This window comes from Amphiprion ocellaris, chromosome 13 (genome assembly GCF_022539595.1).
Source record: "Amphiprion ocellaris isolate individual 3 ecotype Okinawa chromosome 13, ASM2253959v1, whole genome shotgun sequence".
NCBI lineage: Eukaryota > Metazoa > Chordata > Actinopteri > Pomacentridae > Amphiprion > Amphiprion ocellaris.
In genome coordinates, this window is record NC_072778.1 from 36,047,037 (window position 1) to 36,067,572 (window position 20,536).

Below are 20,536 nucleotides of genomic sequence, written 5' to 3' on the forward strand. Positions count from 1 at the left end.
TGGAGTACAAACCACAAAGTCCTTGTAAGCTGTCTTACATACTACTGCTCTCACAAGTATCTGTACTATTATTGCGGGTAATAGCAGTCTCCTTGTCTGCAGTTAATGTACTGCACACATTACCAATGAAAATCAAACATTTGTATTCAAGTTAAAGGGCAAGTAGAATCAGAACACAAGCAGAACTCCCACTCTCTCACTGTCTAGCTGATGCACCACTTATCCACATATTCTCATTCAGTTGAGAGAGCTACTGTCTTGTCTGGTTTCTCTGTCTAACCCCCTCCATCTTCCAGTCTGTTCATCCCAGCATTACCATGCTGTCTCAGTTGGCAGTCAGTCTATCCTGGGCTAATTCACTCCCCCCTCCTCCAATATATCTGAACTGCCCTCCTCCTTGTTATTACCCTCTAGACACGTTTTTAAATTCTAATCCAAATAAATATTGGAACAATAAATGATCTTTTTACGACCAAAGAAATGTAACATATGTGATGGAGTAGTAAGATATAAATTTACAACAAAAAGACTGTGGAGCAGCCAATAAAAGCATTCGACTGAAATGAAGAGATAAGCAAAATGAAATACGGAGGGAGAAATTTAATACCTTTTTATACTGTATGTTTCTTTCTGTCTTCTGGCTGTCGCTGAGGCTGTTCCTCTTAGCCTTTCTGGCTGTGTGTCTCTTCCTGTGTCTTGCCGTCTGTCCCATTGTGTGTCCACCCGTCTGAGCGACAGTCAACCCCCTGGCACCCCCAAAGTGCATTCAAATTCTACACGACGCTCCCTCTAGCAGCACAGGCGTGTGGGCCAAGTAGCTGTGATTTATACCAACCCACAATCAAGACTCAATTTTACAGAGGCTGTTATTGCACTGTAAAAGGGAGTGCAAGCTTTCAATCACCTACCTGCTGTTGTTAGATAAAGATGGGCATGTAAATAGAGGGAGTGGGGCTGTGTAGGAGCTAAATCTCCCAGGTGGAACATGACAGTGGTGCCAAGGTGCTGTGCCCAGTGATAGGCAGGGAGAGGCGGCCGTCCCCACTCCACCTCTCGAGTGTCTCGCACCACTGCTGCCTCAGCCCTCTCCCACGGATGAAAAATAGATCTGCGTGTGTCTGTCATTTGGCAATTTGAAACTCCAGTTCTAATCAAAAAGAATGCTTCCTCCTGGTGTGTACGCACTCACACATGAACACCCACGTCCATTAAATCAGTGCACCCGCTTGTTCACATAAACAGTGCTTGGTTCCAAATTCTAGACGCAAGCACTGAAGAAGACAACAGACATGTATACACACACACACACACATACACACACACACACACACACAGACATAGCAGTACTCTCCAGTGCTGCTGTGCCAGGGAGCAGAGCTGAGCTCCACCTGCCTGGGTGTTACCATTAATTCCATTGCACAGGCCTGACTGGATCCCCATCCAGCAAAGCCCTCAGCTCAGCTCAGGCAGCCTGGAGAGCGGTGAATCGACTGTGGGGGCAATTCACACACCATTCTCTACATTCTGCCACTATCCTATTCTCTCTAATGTGGCAGCGATGAGGAATCGTGCTCCCTTGAAGCCCATTTATGCAGAGATCTTTGGAATGCTGCTGCTCAGCTTCTTTCCAAGATAAGCTTTGCTGCTAATGGTTGATCCACAATGGCATCATTTGAGCCATTTCAAAGGACAGGGAAACCAGACTGTTGCTGTCATCATTTTTTTTGTCCTTTACTCTTGAGTGGCATGAAATAATTGGGAAGGCAAAAACATGTTAAAAAAAAAACAAAACAAAAAAACAAAAAAAAACCCACTTCCTTTCCATATTCTGAGGAATAGAACAGAGGAGAAGAGATGGGCTTTGAATTAGTTTACTGAGACACTTTGACTCTTTCCTTATTCAATGCCACTGCATGTCTCAGGGGTTTGTGCTATGTGTTTGTTGGTGTGTTGGCGTCAACCTTCAATGGGTTTGTACAGTATAATGTCAGCTTTTGTGACTTGCACTGAGGACAGCAGGCGTCCCTGAAAGACTAAAGGGTTACCCCTCTTTCACCCGGAGAGCAAACAGCTGTCTGTGAGTCTTAAGGATGACAGCACCTCCACTGCTTCCTCCTCTCATCTAGATCCAGGCCAGCTACAGAGGGCTTTGGCTAATAGCCTCGTAGGCTTCTCATGGTGTCTCTCCTTTCATTTTTCTCAGCCAGTGTCTATCTCCATCCCTCTTTTCTCTATCCTCATACATATACAGTCTTTCTGCCCTGTTGGCAACATCATATTTAACAGACAAACACAGCAGTGAAGGACCACAAAGTCACCTTTGCACAAAGGTCATTTCTCCCATTACATTTACTTTAGTGATGTCAGATTCATAGTAGACACACGCATTCACACAGATTTCCCTGTCGTACCCAACCCTCTGTTCAGATTTTCTTTGTTTACAGGTACACAGGGCATCAGTTCCTTGGGTGTTGTGAAGAACACTGAGCCTGACACAGCTGAGCTATAAGGTGTTCTTTTCCTATCTATCCCATCATTCCTGATGATGTGCAAGCTCTGAAAGTCCACTAGCCTAAAATAGCTGTGCAACAGCTATTTGTTGTGTTCCTCTCTGCACTGTCTTTTGTGAGTCCAAAATAGAAGTTTTGTCACTGTGTGTTCCTTCAATTCAGCCTATTTCCCCTCCGAGGTCTAGCCACACAGTGGAGGTTCATTTGGTTCAGCATTAAAGGAGTTTTAAGCAGCCATCCAGTGACATTAACAACACTGTCAGTGACTTGTACATTGACACGAGCTGCTGTATAATTTGTTGTAATTACACCGCCTGTTTTGCAAGAAGCTCCCCAGATAAACTATATGCAGTTCTTTAACGTGAACATGGGCAGTAATAGACTTGTCTTGAGCGAACCGTGAAGCTTGGCCTGACAAGAGAACTACAGTAGGGTACATGTCATGTCCTGCCACATCAGGACATTGTCACCTGTTCCCCCCTACCTCAGACCTCACTGATAGTCGCTGACAGCCACCATGTTTCACCAAGTGTTGACACAGTGAATGCCACCGACACTTATCTCTACTCGCCTTTGTCCTGTCCCACTCCAGAGTGTCAAGGCCGGTTCTGAGGCGCTTAACGTCAGATATATGACTGACTGCTTTCAATGGAGTGTGAGGCAAAGGACAAAAAGGTGGAGGTACAGGTGGAGAGAGAAAATAAGATAGAGGAGGAAGGTAGGAGTGCTTTGAGCCCTCCTGGTGGGTTTCACTTGCAGCAGCAACACTCAGAGGCTCAGCTCAGGCCTGAGTTATGCCTCCCACTGACACTCCAATCAGTCCATAACCACTGTGAGGGACCTATGAAAGGTTATGCCCCTCAGTTCCTTCCAGAATTCAGGCTCTGTGATATATTTGTAGGTGTGACTGTCCCTAGTGTACAAACTGAAAACCTTTGATTTATTCATTCTTTTGCAATTTTTTTTTCAACTCGAATACAATTATTTGCTCTTTGTTAATCTGCGCTGGGAGTGTTTGAATGTGTGTGGAGTAGATGCTGCATGATCTCACTCGAGAGAAAATATGCGAGAAAACTGATGTGTTACTGTATATAAATTACTTTTTCTGTTTTCAGTTCATTCATCATTGCACATTAGCTTTCATCAACATTTCCATCAGTTTTTTTCCTCATCTCCAAAACATGAGTTTACTTGTATGTGTGTATGTGTGTCGCTCATTGTGCATGGAGTTGTATTGCAAATATACTGGTTTTGTGCATTAACAAACATATCTGTGTTTTTTTCCTACCACAGCTCTGTGCTAAATTTTGATGCTATGAATATGTGTGTTGATGTAATGATGTGTTTGCCTTGGAGATGTCGTGAATCAGGCAGCAGCCTTTTGAGGTGGCCACTTAGTCACCTGTTTCGCCAGATTAGGCTACCCACAGTGACCAATAAAACTCAGATCTCAGTGGTTAATAAGACCTACTCATCTCATTACCTCCAAGTCATGCCATGCCATGCCACAGCCAAAAAAATGACGATTATGATTTTTGTCACTGTAAACCAAAATCCAATTGGGATCTGTTGCATGTATCTCCTGCTCTGACAGCAAACATGGTGTCAGTGAGAACTGTATATCACATCTGTGTGACACCTCCCACATCAAATCAACTCAATAAATAGCTTAGAAGAAGTGGAGCTTCGATGCTTTTGTATTGCTCTTCCAAAGGGATTTAACTGTTGTCATGGAAACACGATGTGAATCAACAAAAGAGGTGACTGATAACATTGACATGACTAATCTCTTTTTCTTATTTCTGCCCCCTGTTCCTTCTTCCTCTCTGCCATTCTCTTTGTATCTGTGGCCCGTTTGTTTGAATAGCTTATGTTAGGATATCGTTTTGCTGCCCCCCTCCCCTCCTCTCCTCTCTGACTGTACTTTTCATGCTTTCTCACCCCATGCATCCCCCTCCTCCTCTTGTCTAAGATAAGTGTGTGCATAGAGAAGTGTCAGCTATAAATCACATTTCACTGTGTAGCCTTCTCAGATACCAGCAAGATAAAGAAAGCCATAAATAAGGCCACATCATATACAAGTTATTGCTTTGCTTTTAAATGTAACAGGGCCATGAATAACCAGGAGAATAATGTGAATCAAGTCTAAGCTCTGCTATAGGGGGGTTATGGAAGAAAGACAAAAACAAAAAACTTGTCGTTACAAAGTGCATTTTAGTAGCTGTCCTGTGTGTTTAGCATGCTAATGTGACAGGGGTGCATAATGACGAGGAGTGCCTGCAGATCGATGCAGATTGGGCTGTGCAGGATGTAGTCTGCGATTAGCTGTTCTTCAGGATTTTGAATTTTGGCTCTCAGTCACCATAGCAACCAGAATACAATACCACCCTTAAATCCGAGCCCATTGCTTTCTTTCTTTTTCTCTGCTGTCTTTTTTTATCTTTCCCTTTTTCTGCTTTTACCCCCTTATCTCCTGTTTTCCTTCCTTCCTTCCTTCCTTCCTTCCTTCCTTCCTTCCTTCCTTCCTTCCAGTCCGTCTTTGTGTCTCTGCCTTTCTCCCTCTTTTTCTCTCTCTGTCTTCCTCACTCTGTGCAATCCTACCCCTTCTCATTCTCACCACTCGCAGGGCTTAGAGGGAGAACAGAGAGGCAGGGAGTTGGGCAGAGATGGAGGGGAGGCGGGAGAGAATCGGGAGAGAGACAGGGGAGAGTCTGTGAGTGAAAGCGATACAAAGCGAGGGAGGGGAAGGCGAGAAGCTCCACAGAACGAAGAGGGGAGTAGGGGGAGGTGGGAGCAGGAGTGAAAATGAGAGACAGAGTTTCTTGTCTTGTCTCCCAGCTCTTGCTAGCCAGTCAGTAATTCAGTGTATTCCTCAGACAGAAGAGGCTTTTTTCTTCCCTCTACCTCTGGATGTGCTTTATCTGGCTGGAGTGTCGCTCCAGCTGGGTATCAAACCCTGCTTCGGGAATAAAATAAACAACATTTTACCCAAACTGAAGGAGAATTTTAACTGCCTTCAATTCCAAGCAAGACTGGGCAAATAAATTGTTGCTGCATGATAGGTGTAAAAAGGAGGCGCAAGGTAGCATTGTGTAATTAGCCAGTGCGTTTTCCCCTATCACTGTCAAGCCAGATTAGCCTTCTCCCTGCTTAGGAGATGTGTCAGAGTACCTGTCTCTTTATTCTCCCTAATGGCTTCCTGCATGTCTATATTAGGATGGGGGTCTGCCTCCTGGAAAGCAATGCAAAACAAATGCAACCCTAATAGTCTGGTTTTTATGAGGCAAATGACTGGCCACGTTTTCAGCTGAGATGGCCTAATACTATAATAGAGTTGAACTTGACACAAAGACTGGACATTCATTTGTTTTCCACAGAGCAGACAGCACAGAGCATTGCTTCCATTTCCATTAGTAGGCCAGCAGACTGTGCGATTACAGCTGGTATCTGGGAGGTGAGCTTGTCTGTTTGTGGCCACCATGTGCTGTAACTGCTGTAATCTGAATCTGAGCTGACCCTTGATCGGAGTGGGTGGACGACAATGTGAATGTGTTAATGATGGCCGCTCTTGCAGACATACGAGACACCGGGGCCAAGCCTGTGATGGTCTACATCCACGGAGGATCCTACATGGAGGGGACGGGCAACATGATCGATGGGAGCGTCCTGGCCAGCTACGGAAATGTCATCGTTATCACTCTCAACTACCGCGTTGGAGTCCTCGGTAAGCATCTTTTCCTTTTTTTTTTCCTACCTTCACCTCCTCCTTCAGGGACATTTTTCTGGAGCATCTTTGTAGGGCACCTAGGTGTAATGAGCACTACGCTGCTGATTGCTACATCAAAAAAAAGTAAATCTAGTGGCTCCTGCGCTTTTGCTGGCCTGGTGGTTGTCATGTGTCAAAATTACAGTAATTGAGTGGCTGAATGTGAGTTTGTTGTTGTGACTGAGGTTTAGAATAAATTAAGAAATTATTGTAATAAAGATGAAAAAAATTGATGAGATGGGCGTGATGCAGGAGCGATAGAGGAGAGGAGAAGAGTCTGTTTGAGCAAACGAGAGGTTCTCTCTGAGTTGCGGTTGGTTGCAGATTGACTCACACAGCTGAATCCTCTTTCAGACACTTGAATGTGTGTGTGTGTGTGTGTGTGAGTGTGTGTGTGTGTGTGTGTGTGTGTGTGTGTGTGTGTGTGTGTGTGTGTGTGTGTGTGTGTGTGTGTGTGTGTGTGCAGAGAGAGGGAGTGGAGACAGAAAGAAAGAGAGGGAGAGCAAAAGAGAGCGACAGAGAGCTCCATGGAAACAGCTGCAGCAACACAAAATGGAGTTTGTTAGCGTGCTACCCAAGCTTTGTACCTTTTCCATCCATCTTCCTGACACAGTTGATTTCCCTTCTCACTTATTTTTTTTTTACATTTAGAATGGTTGTGGAGCAACTACAAACACTTTGAATATAAAATGAAATTTCCATGTTGTTTTTGCATTCTTTGCCTCAGATTTGATCCAACTTGTTGGCAGCCGTTAACATAAAAGATGTGGTTGGTGTTACTCTGTGTTTGTTATTGTCACCAAAAATCCCAAGAAAAGACAAAAAAAAGTAGTAATTCGTAAATCTGCCACTTGATGATTTCAGATGTCTCATCCCAAAGCCAACTAGTTCCAACTGAAGACATATAATAACAAAGCTTACATTTTTTTCTTTAAACATCTCTAACTCTAATCTTCAGCAAATCTTCCTTAAAGTGAGATTAAAGGTGCATTTGTAAAGAAATGTTTTCAAGCTGTGCAATTTAGCTGCTTCCAGTTCCAAGTAGCTATTAATACTGAAAAATTAGAATGCAGCAACACACCAAAATGTGTAATAGCTCCACTGGTCTGCAGCACTAAACGTGTAATTCACATAACAAAGGTTGTAAACCTGTGATATGTTTCTGTCCCCCTATTATTTTCTTTTGATCTGCATCTACATGGTATTACTTCTGAGCTTCAAGTCATGTGATTTGCTAATTTCTTTCTCTTTGCAAATACACGACTGCATTTTGGCACCATCACAACCTGGTTCAGGTACAAGAAAACTTTCAGATTTATGCTAAAATGCACTCAGTTCAGGTGCTTTTTCAGGTTGCTATGGTGGGCCCTGCTAATAGAATATCTGCTAAAAGACTTAATCACCAAGTACGTATAGAAAACCGAAAAATGAAAATGTGTCAACACACCAAATGTGTAATAGCTACACTTGTCTGCAGCACTAAATGTGTCACTTCTAAAAATCTGATATATTTTTGTCCCCCGATTATTTTCTTTTGACTTACATCCACGTGGGATTACTTCTTATCTTTAAGTCTTGAGATTTGCTAGTTTCTTTCTCTTTGCAAATAAAAAATGACATTTTTGCACTGTAACTACAAGGTAATGTTGAAGAAAAAAAACATGATTGGAGTTCAAATGCATCCTTGCAAATACTAAACACAAATGCTTTTCCAGGTTGCTATGGTAACAGGTCTCGCCACAAGAATAGCTGCTAAAAATCATCTCTCAATTTTACAGTTGTACATTATGCCTTTCCTTGTGACACTGGGCTGAATGCACTTAACAGTAGCACCAATAAACACGAGTGATTTAGTCGACTAACAGGCTCAGTAATGTCAAACACAGTAAAAGTTGTTGTTGTTAGTTGTAGGTGCAAGTTGGCAGTTTAATCTTCTACATGTAGATGTCTTTTACCACTAGTGTGTGAATGGCACCATTGTAAGGTGCTTTGAGTACCACTAATATAGAAAAGTGTTTTGTAAGTGCAGACCATTTACCATTATGTGGCATCGTCCACTCTAAACTATGATGTAACAAGTAAGGCCACAGCAGCAACAAACCCTTGAGTGTAATTATCTGAGCAATATATATTTCCTGCAGGAGTATTTACACTTTGCTGCATGGGTTACTGTATTCACTGTAAATAAACTACAGTTCCCATGTTCATCATAGTGAAGACATGCAACCAGGAGGGGATTTATTGTTTTTTCTAGTATATGGGATTGGCCCAATGGGAGCACCTCTCGGCTTCCACAAAGGGATATGCATAACAAGGTGGATGAATTTAGCTAATTTTGCTAACAAGGGGTATGACATCCCCTTCGTCTCCCCTCAACCTGCCAACTGCATGTAACTCTGTGGAACAGCTGGCTCACTGATTTTCTTCATTGTTTTTGAACAACAATGGAGGTCTATCACACAGAGAAAGCCATACCAGTGACTCTTGGGGTTGAGAACGCCAAAGGGGTTGCTCAATTAGTGATTGAAAAGTCACAAGATAATGAACACACAACTATGCAACCTTGTGTTACCAGTTCTGGAAATAAGCGGTAACTTTGCGTACTATAGACATTTTTCTGCTTACATTTTAAATTGATTATTGACTATCTGCTCTGTGTAAACACAGCCTGCAGTTCAGCCCAGTTCATCCAAAAAATCCACAAGCATTTGTTATGTTTCTGTTGATAACAGTTAAATTGCTTAAGCTTCCTGGCTGCATTATGATGTGCAGAATGTTTAATTTTTTACAGAACTTTGTTAATGCAAACCATGTATTTTTGATGAATTTTAAAACAAAAGTATTCAGAATACAGTGATACTGATGAAATATCTCGACGTGAAGCTCCGATTTAGTTAAGTTTCCCAGAAAAAATGTGAACATTCTCTCAGTTTTTTTCTCTGATGAATAGTGTAATTTGGACGCTTTTTAAAAGATAACATAGCTTTTATAAACATGCCGGCAGGCTTTGGAATTCAGAAGGTTAAAGGGCTGACAGCCGCACAAGTTGAGAAGTGCTGAGCTGTAAAAGGCTTCAGTCTAACAAGCAGTACTTGTTAGTATGATCAATTCATTGTTGGTGTTGATGTCCTCATGACATTTGTTTACAACAGGAAACATACAGAGTATCACCAGCTTCATCCTTAAAAGAGCAGTCGGCCTCAGCTTCCTGCTCAGAGATCTCCACGTGTCCAGAGCAGGGGGGTGACTGAGGAGCAGTGCTGCTTTATCCTCCCGGACACTGAGATGATTGCTGTGGTTGAATCACAGAGGCACAACTACATTCATCCTGAAACTCTCTTTTTGATGGAGATGAGAGCGCTACGGCTTATCGATTTTGTCATCTGGATTGCTCGCCTTGAATCCGCTGTGTTTTCCTCTGTCATTTTTGTGGAGTATGATTTTGAGCGTTGTAATCAGCCTTCAGGGTGGTAAGGTAGTCGGGGGGGGGGGGGGGGGGTGCAGGCTGTGCAGGCTGTGCAGGCTGTGCAGGCTGTGCAGGCTGTGCAGGCTGTGCAGGCTGTGCAGGCTGTGCAGGCTGTGCATGCCGCCTCGTGCGCCTCCCGCTGGTTTAAAGCTGAGCACGTCAGCCTAATACAGATTCATGATCATATTTCTTTCATGGCACTTCAATTATGAGTCAGATGTTTCTTCTTTCACTGCCACATTTTGCTAAATGTCATTCTACATGCATGCACACACACCCTCAAACGCTACATACAAACACTCTGAGTGTGAGCATGTTCACACTCGTGCTTTGCACAAACGTACCATGAGCACAGACAGTGAGACAACACAAGCAACAAACCACACACATATGCAGATGCAGTTTTCCTACATGCATAAATATAAACACTTAAAAAACATGCATGCACAGAAATACAGTTGACAGAGCTCTCCTGGTGAGCTCCCCAGCAGCCATTCTGAGCAATGACCAGGGAAGAAGTGATGCATGTAGTTGAGTGATAATGTCCATCGCTGTAGCATGGTCTGATAATCTCCCCATGGTACGGCTTTAAACTGTTATTACAGACACACTCATATAAACCAAATAAAACCACAGCCAGGGAGAAATCACACCATGATGGGCCAATTAACACTAAGCTGAATACGTTCACTCATAAAGCATGAATTTCAAAACTCACAGTGTGAGAAAATGTAATCACGTTTCCATTTTTATTTTTATTTTCAGGTTGTTGTTGTTGTTGTTGTTGTTTTTTTTTTGTTTTTTTTTACTGAATATGAGTGTAGCGAACAGTTTAAGAGTTAATCTAGCCTAAACAGCATTAAGTAGAGTAGAGTAGATTAACTGTTTGTATTGGACACAGTGTACATTTTCCACTGCTCTCATTTAAAGCCTCACACTTGCAGCTTTATATCAGGTCATCTGACATCCAGAGGAGAGTAAATAATCCAGTTTTCTCTTCCCTTCATTTAAATGATGTAAAAAAAAAAAAAAAAATCAGTAATTTAGATTCTACATGGGGCGAAGCAGTTGTTCCATGTAGCATTACGGAATAAATAAATAGATAAATATTAATGAAAAAATGAAAGCTGTTTTAATTAGGCTGCTTAAAGGGATGAGGGAATAATGGAGGCAGAGAGAATTAGACAAGATAATGAGTTTAAAGTGAAAGCAGACAAGGCAACTCAAACTACGCTTTCTGACGCTAATATAGCTCTCCCACCATCCCTCGGCAATACGAATATCACATTAATAATGCAGTAAACACCTTTGAAATACACACAACAGTCTGAATATTTATCTAATTTCACCAAAACAATAAACCTAAACTACTAGGCAACAACAACCCTCACAAACACATTTTTACCCGACTAATTTCTGCAAATTGGACAGCACCAAACCTTGTTGAACATCAGTGATTAATGTTTTATTCACCTTCTTTGTTATTAATTTCATTTTTCTTTACACCATATTTGCAGGAACACGGTTTCCAGCTTTGCAGGGCTTCTTCAACTTTTCACTCAAATGGAGTAAAATTACTGGAAGATGGTGCTCAGTGTGTTATGAAATATGGATTTAGCATTTGTTTGGTGGTTTCCAGCAGACGGGCCGCAGTGGGTTTAATTTATGTTTTAGTGTGATTTTATAACATGCATGTGGAAACTAAAGAGAAGCACACACTGGAAATGCACTTACAGAGAGAAGAAACAGTTCTATTCAGAGGCTCTGATGTGCAGAATCGCCACCACTCCTGATGCAATTAAAGGGGAGTTGACTAAGTTTCTGTTCTATCATCCCCCTGCAGCTCTCAGGCCTACGCTCCTATAGTGGTAATTATTACTGCAAAGGAAATTTTCCTGAGGCCCTATTTGGAAACTTTCATATTTCAACCTTTCACTATTGAGATGAATGATAATTCATTTGGGATTTAATCTTAATTACATATTGACCCACCACAAGTATGATCGTCACCAGATGAGATATGGAGTATAAGATTCTTACGTGTCGTGCTGTTAGGACTCATCAGACTCGGGTCAGAGACCTGAGGAACAGCCTTTGTTTACCAAAGAGAAGCAGTGTTTAGATTTCTGCTCATTGATCTGTGTGACAGGGAGAAAGAGACATCGTGTGTGTGACTTGTCTGCCCACATGCATGTGTGTGTGTGTGTGTGTGTGTGTGTGTGTGTGTGGTCCCGTGCAAGTGGAGCGCGTGCACGTGTCTAGTTGCCGCTCCTCTCTAATGATGTGTAATGAGTCCCAGTCAGAGGGGAGTATCTTGTATCACTGCTCTTTACAAATATAATTACTCACTGGCTCTCCAGAGCATGTCAATTTCCCAGTCCATTGGGGGGGGCTGGGGGGGACTTAATTACTAGTTTCCAAATGCATTAAAAATTAACAAAGCCATGCCTCTCTTGCCAAAACCCAAGGTGAGACTCTTCCCCTCCGCCAAGTGCTCTAAAAAAGGAGAATGGTCAAGTACAGTGTGCACTTGTGGAGAGTTTCCACCTCTGACAGGGTCTATTTGTGACCTTTGATGTCTATCTTTCATATCGCTCTGATCACAGCCATTTTATAGTGTGACCGTCACTGCGGTGGACTCAGTCTCCTCAAGTTATTCAGGCCTTTAAAAGAATAGTTTGAGATCCAGTCAAAATAACCTCAACCCACTGTATGGGTGTATGTGAAAGCAGCACTCAGCATTTAGCATTGATTTGTTGAATTTCCAGGGTTATCCTGTGCGTGTGCTAAGTGACTCTGCTTTTTTCTGCGATGTCCCTCTCCTAAACCAAAGATGGTAGCTGTTGTTAATTCAGTCAGGGATTTGGGGAGCCGGAGGATATTATTGTAGAGCAAAATGTAATTCATCATACAAGTTTGTGGAGTTGCTTTTCACTACAGAATAACTGCTGAGTTCTCCTGAGAGTTGAGCAACGCCCAACGTGCTGTTGCCTCCTGACCCAAACACGGTGCTCTGCTGGATCTTAGTTAAGTAGTAATCCTGCAGAATGTCATCTGATCTCTTCTTATCTGCTATGAAAGTGTTGTCATTTTTTACACTTGCAGGAAAGTACTCATTACGTAGCACAATGGGTTCTATAAGTGTCACATTATTGTATATTATACTGTTGGATTGTTTGATGCACTAACATGTAAGCTGCATTTTAATGTTATAGCAGGCTGCAGCAGAACTGAGTTTATCCATTTTATATCCTATTGGGTGGTTGAATGTATTGTCTAAGCAATGCCTTACATTTCATATGCTCATTATAGGCTTAAAAATGTGAATCTGCAAGGTAATTAGGAATGACAGCTAAAGTGAGGTGCAAGTAATTCCATATGTGTACTTACAACCAACATTAAAACCACTTGTCTAACCTTGTGTAGGTCCATTTTGTACTGCCAGAACAGCTGGAAGCCTTGAGGTATGGACTCAGACAAGACCTCTGAAGGTGTTCTGTAGTATTAGTTCATTTATCTGGAGGATGGATCAGACTTGTTTTTCCAGCCCATGATGCAGATCTTGGGATCTGGGCATCTTGAAATTTAGAGGCCAAGTGAATAACTTGAACTATTTGTCATGTTTCCAAACTGTTCCTGAACTATTTTTGCGGTCTGGTAGGACACAGTATCCTGCTGAAAATATCCACTATCATTCGGGAATACCGCTGCCATTAAAGGGAGCACATGGTCTCCAACAATTTCTGGGTAGGTGATGTGTGTTTAAGTAGCTTTTATATACAGGGTTCCCAGCAGAGCATTGTCCATAGCGTCCCACTGCTCCTGCCTGGTTGCCGTCTTCGGCTCAACTGTCCACATGATGTAAAAGAAAACAATTCTTCTATTGGTCCAGTTTTATGTATCCAGTGTTTGTGCTCATGGGCAGTCTGGCCGGTCTGCAGCTACCACAGCCTCATACACAGGAAGCACTTTTTTTGCTACACAGCATTAGGTTCTCAACCATTTGCAATACAGTGGTTGTTCAGTAGTATCAGACCACACATCAGGAAGCAATGGATGACCCTGTTGCTGGTTCACCAGTTTTCCTTCCTTGGATTACTTTTGGTAGCTGCTAACCAGTGTGTACCAAGAACACCCCACAGTCAACTAACCATCACATTTTGGCCCTTGTCAAAGTGTCTCAGATTTTTACACTTGGCTGTTTTTACTGTTTCCAACATATCAAGTTCAGAACTGACTGTTCACTTGCTGCCTAATGTATCCGACCCTTTGACAGGGGCTATTGCTACACAACTACCAGCGTTATTCACTTCACCTGTCAGGTTTTAATGTTGTGGGTGAATAGGGTTTGTGTCAGTAGTTCTGAAGTCACATATGGTGTCTAATTAATGTTACTTCATCTCTCATTGACACAAAGGACAGTTTTCACTGACGTACACTTCAAAACTATGTATGTTTCTTGCAGAATCTGAGAGTGCATCTCAAACCAATTCCTCTTGAATGCTTCTTAGATGACTTTACACTTGGTGCCCAGACATATGAAGTGATTATATTTAAATGGGGTCCATTTATTTGTGCTGTTTTCTTGTTTGATGCTGAATAATCTGTAGCTGCTTCCACAGTTTTATTGAGCCCTTGTGCTGCTTTTCTAGAATCTTGTGATGATTTATTTTTTTAACTGTGAGTTTATGTGTGGGATTTAATCCGTCTGGGTGCATCTCATTTCTTATATTGGATATCTGGTATCACAAAAAAAACTTTCTGAATTGCTACGGAATAAAATTCAACATGACAACCTCCTGTGTGGTGAGGTTGAATTGACTTAAAATAAACCCTTCCCATAACACGAGTCGCCCTCAGTACGTGTTCCCAGTCTCAGTCATTTTGGTTAGCATCTGATATATGAGCTCGTTGCGCCGAGCAGAGGAAATCTCAAATGGTAGGTGGAAGAAAAAGCGAAAGCAGAGTGAGTTCTCTTTGTCTTTTATTATCAGGAGGGGAGCTGAGATGGATATTTACTTGTTTTCATTGCCATTTGGATGAATTCATCCAAATTAAACAGAGAACAAAAACATTTATTCATCCTATTAATGTCAGGGAGTGAGGGATTGAAGTAATGGTTTTCGTGCTCCAGTCTGCAGCAGCTTGTTGATGCTGCTCTCCTACAAATCACTGCCAGGAAATTAACTCTTAAGCCGCTCTTGCTAGGCACACTGCTGCAAACGTCTGGCTCTGCAAGGCAGGGCCAAGATGGGGCCTATTGTTTCTCAGTGCTTGGCTTTTCACCATCCACAAGAAGATGTTTCCTCTCGAGATTAAAATTCTTGAAAAATACTGATTGAAACTGAAAGGGGATCATGCAGAGTAGGACTGAGCCCACTGAAATAACAGGGTGCTTGATGTCAAACAGCATCTTCACAAATTCAGTGAAGCACAAATTTAAAGGTTCCGTGTTGTTAACTTTTCATAAATTTGTTTTGTATTGTTAAGACATTTGAAATATGCTGTAAGCTCTCAGTTGTAACACAGCTCTGGGCTTTGATTGGCACATAGCAGTGTGTGTCAGTCCCATAGCGGAGACCTCCCTGATTGAAAGAATGTAGTCAGTGTTTGATTGAGGAGAAACAATGAAGACTAATTGTGTTTTTGCACACTGATGGGAAAATCGGGACTCTGCAACTGTGTTTCCTGACATTTTTGCTTTCATCCAGTATTTAGTTGAAAACCATTAAACCAGATACATAAAACAATATCCACAGATAGACATTAAAAGCTAACAAGCTAAGAGACATTGTTTTTTAAAGCAGATGTTTTTGCTCTTCAAAGCACAGATGTAACAGATAATGTTAAAAATGACATTAAAATATTGAAATTAAGTGAATTAGAAAGTGAACTGCCATGAAAAATCGTTAAATGTATTTTCCTGAAAGCATACAAATATTTTTGATGGTATTTGCAGTGTAGCATTTGTTTTCAGCAGTATTTATTAAATGCATTACCTTGGTTAACAGCAGTTCTCGCTTTCATTGTTAGCGGCTGTTCCATCAAGTTCATCAGGCAATCCAGGATCCCTGATGCCTGATATCATCCTCGCAATTTACTGCCCATTTTCCTGCACTTCCATCAGAGGTGTATTAAGTTACACCTAATGCAATTGCAAACATTTTCTGCCGCTGCTATTTCACATCAAAGCAAGTAATTGGCAAAACAGAGGATGGCTTCTGTGTCAAGCAGTCATTGAAAATTCACTGCATTTGTCAGAGAGGTTAATACTGACAGCGGTCGGTGCAAGACAAGACACCGTCATTCCCAGCAGTTTGAATTGAGGATCAATTTTAAATATGGTCAGGTGACATGGCAATCAGCATAGTGGATTCTGTAGCTTTTCTTTATTCCAAAAACAATTACCCTCCGATCATTTCAAGTTCACTGCTGTAGGGAATTCATTTGTTTTCCTTTGGTCTCATTGGCTACATCTGCTTTAAAAAAAGTCACCATTAATAATTTAGAAAGTGAAATACAGACACGGCAAGACAGCAGAAATAAAGCAGCCTATTACGTGACTCCTTTTTTCACCTTTTATCACACTAACAAGTTTTGGGTTTGATTTTATGGAAACTAACTCACTTCCAATAATGACATGAACCACACTGCTGACAGACATCATACTAATTAATTATTTCATGTTGCATTTACTTCAACTTTCAGATTTTGCTCGTGTCAATTTCAAATCAGATCAGTTGCTATATGTTACAGGACTGCTGTATGAAATAGCTACTGTGAAGAACTGCTCCTTTAAGTCTGACCATGTGCTCAGAATCATCATAGCAGGGTTGTATAAAGATGTTCTACAATGAATTAACAACAAATTACTTATTTTTTTCACATTGTGGCTTGAACCCAGATTGCTGATTTATTGTTAATGAGAGTTTGTCCTTTTTATTCATTCTAGAATAAATGGAAACAGGAACAAAGCTCATTATATTTCATAAGCATGGCATTTCGGAAAACTGTGACATTAAGAAATCAATTTCTATGGCACAGTATGCAAAACAAGCTCTGCTGTCGCACTGTCCACAGATGAAAACATGTTTAGATGATCGGAGTACTTTTATGAAAACAGTAAATATGCATCACAAAGACATCAAAGAGCTAACCCAGCAACTGCTTTTATCTGGTCAAGGGGTCCGCTGCAGCGTCTCATGTAAAAATGGAACACTTCACCCAAAGATGGCAATATGAAGTGCACAGATGGAACCGCAGTTCACTGAGGGGAAAATGTCAACCTTGTGTCACTGTTTGTGGTTGAGATGCTTTATTGCTGGAGGTTTGACCTTTACTGTCACTGATGGAGGATGTGCTCCTCGTGAGCTTTAGCATCCTAAACATGATTAAACATTATTCATATTCAGTCTCGTAGCACACAAAAAATTTAGAGTTTTGCAGGCGGAGATTTGAGAGGCTCCTCCAAGACAGAAGACTAATATTTACTGAGCTGCTATCTCACTCGCACTGACATGACATGGTAGCGCAAGAGATGGCATTTCCATTTCCACCTCAGTGCAATCTGACCTAAGATTGATTTGGGGCTATAGCTCCAATGTCCAGGTATGCTTCTCACTGCCAAAACTTTCCTGTCATATTTTCAAGTGGTTCTTAAATTTAGTGTATTTGAATATGAGACTCGAATAATGTACCCAGTTGGTAATTTGTAATACACTGCATGGTCGATGATCTGTGTTGCCAATGCAGTGATTAAGCTATTCTTTCACCTTTGGTTTTTGTGGCAGAGGCTATTAACTTGCACAAATAGATGTTTCAGGGTTTTGTGTGAATCTCTGGCTGGCCTTCGCCTTTGCTTTCAGAGCCAGATGCCCTTTTAATAGCCATACCAGTAAATCCCCGAAATATATTCACACCAACCAGGGCTTTTGTGTGACCTGTTACTCTTGTGCATGTTTGAACTGGTTTATTGCCCCACATTTGCAAAATGACCTTGGTTTCTCAAGGATATAAATTCAAGGTCTCCCCAACCTTTAATGTGTCATTGCATAGCATATTAGCTCTGTAGCACTGCGACTGTGGGCTGTGTAAATGTTGTAATCGATGCATTAATAGTACTCCTGGGGTCACACCAGACAGCATAAATCCAAAACCAACATTTCGAAAAATTCCTAGATTCTACCAGAAGAGTAAATTGATCCAAGTGCACTTCTAAATAATGCAAAAATCCTTTCCATTAGCAAACTCAAGTGAGTTGAGGAGCACAAACTACCCCAGAAAAAACAATGCTGTCTGAGTAATGGGAACTGCAAATTACTGTTATGGTTCTCTGCTGAGACATTGACACAGGGACCAAAAATCAATTAAATGAAAACAGTACATATCGCTGTATGAAGTCTTTGAACAAATATCATTCTGTCAGAAGATGACACCGGGAAGATATATTGTATACCCAAAGGTGAATATTTGTATTTCTTAGACTTTTATAACTTTAGTCTATTCCCAACTTGTATTGGGCTTCTTGTTTATGGCGCCTGAAAGATCTATCTGTGGTGATTCATTGCTTGAATGCTTTGTTTTGCTTTATGCTCTGCTCTAGGAGGGAGTATGGGGCTCCTAATGGCAGCACAGCTTTTCTTCTTAGTACATTTGTCCTTGAGGGATTTTTAACTTCACAACCAAAAAAGAAAAAAAAAAAACAACACACTGGCGCTTCTTCTTCTTCTTCCTCAGGGTGAAATACATACAGGTAACTGCCTTATCGAACAGAAGCCAGCATGTACACCTTCCAGATGAGCCCAGTGCTGCATGTTTGATCAGTCTGAGAAGAAAAAAGGTGCATTAAAACTCCCTGCTATTCTGCTGTTTACTCCTTCAGTAATATTATGAAAGGAGGACTGCAGCAGGTATAGTAAGAAGGAAAACAGGGTGTTAAGATTTGTCCATCATCGGGTTTGTTCTGAGACGGGATGACGGGTGTAAAAAGATATATATTGGCTAGGCAGGTAGAGGTACTCGCTTCTTGTCTTGTAGAGGCATTAATCATAGCAGCGGCCGAGCTTAACCACCAAGGTCAGCAGTCCTCGCTTGTGTGGGAAACACTCCATAGCTGCCACCACAAAGCGCTGCTGCAGAGGGCTAACGGAGAGAGGAGTCTGAGGAGAGAGAGGAGCAGGATGCTGAAGTGACAAGGTGAAAGTAGGAGGAGAGGAACGGGGTTGAATTAGCAGCGACCCCGGGGGCGTGGTGGATGGGTAAAGTGCGCTACTTGAGGTGGTAGCGAAGGAGATTGCTAAGCAAAGGTAGGTGGACATTTTGGATAATGGATTAAAGTGGGCATCTCAGTTGTTGGTTGGGGGTGCAGGGACAAATTAACAGCTGCACCGCTACAGTGGGTGGAACTACACCAATCAGGGGGAGGAAGGTTGAGAGGGACAGCGTGTGAACAAGGTCTGGTCACAATGCTTTCAATCACACCCCTCGAGTAGGAGGTTTATATTATTAAAATAGGACAGAGGTGAGAATTACGCCCGTTCAGGGAGAATCGTGACTGCTTGGGGCTCTGAGGAACATGCCAGATGATGAAGGTGCTGTTAATTTAGCAGACTGCTGTGCCAAATATCTGGGTTAATGCTTATACTTAAAGCAAAGTATCCACAGAAGGATAATAGTAAGCAAATAGGTAGCAATATATCCATGACAGGTTATATTACATTGAGCAAGTACCATCTTCCCCATGTGAGAGCTAATTTTACAGGGTCATATGTGGTTCTGAAAGTGTCGTAACCCTGAGGAGGTCTATGAAATGTGTGGGAGGGTATTTCCTCTCCAGCACTAGGAAGAAAGTACAATCATTTTCTGCTGCGGTGTGAAACAGAGGTGCAATATATCCTTACATTCTGTAGTCAACGGAGCCGTGGCTGCCGTCCAACTTAGTCCAACTTCATCTCCTTCACTATTTAGGAGCCTTGATTGGTATAAAATTGATCCATGTGGGATTTTCCACCATATCCTTTGCCCGTCCATTTTTTTCAACCCCAGGAAGGAGGAGATACTCTGGGGGGAAATGTAGAGAATTAGAACACACTGGAAGGGCTTTGTTGTTGTAAGCCAGTGTACAAGGAGTTCTGTGGGCTCTACCTTTGTCTGAATGCCTTTTGCTTATGTAACTTGTGCAGTCATTTTGGGTGGAGGAAAGAGGGTCTAGCTCTCTGTGCCTGTGTGTGTGTAGGCATTAAAAAATAATGAGCTGGGTTAGTTTTCTTTTTCATGGAAAAAAATCGGCTTTTGCCCTTATAACTTAATATGAAAAATGACTGCTTGTCAGTGCAAAAACCACACATATGAGCATTTTAATGACCTCACAGACCCTACTGTTTGGGAAAAGCTTCTAAATTGAGGTCAAGGACAGATTGTTGTTGTGGATAGTGAATTCTGATTAATGTTTGGTTACATACAGGCGACTAAACGTGCATGTTTAATGTTGAGGAAAATATCACATCATAAATAAAACAGGTTAAAATGTGGTGTCCAATTTTATTCACATTTTTTGGACCAACTATGCACTGTAACCTACTTGTTGCTGGAACATAAGGATTTCACAGAAATGCTACTGAGGGTAGTTATTTGCACTATGATAATAGGTCAGTTATCATTGTGCATTGTGCAAAAATGTATACAATGATATAGGTTGTGATACAACCTAAAATTACCATGTAAAATATATTCCTGTTTTTTCTTTCACTTGAAATTACAGTTACTGTAGGTTTTGACAAATCACTATGTATTTTC

At 41.6% G+C, this 20,536-nt stretch overlaps 1 protein-coding gene across 3 annotated transcripts in view; it reads left to right on the forward strand.

Annotated features, from left to right (window-relative positions):
• nlgn3a (neuroligin 3a) overlaps positions 1 to 20,536 on the forward strand; it is a 126,978-nt gene that overhangs the window by 38,620 nt on the left and 67,822 nt on the right. For all 3 annotated transcript variants that reach the window (XM_023269547.3, XM_055016743.1, XM_023269546.3), the window contains one exon: positions 6,085 to 6,234. In XM_023269547.3, the coding sequence (XP_023125315.1) occupies positions 6,085 to 6,234 (150 nt within the window). The remainder of the gene's footprint in view (positions 1 to 6,084; positions 6,235 to 20,536) is intronic.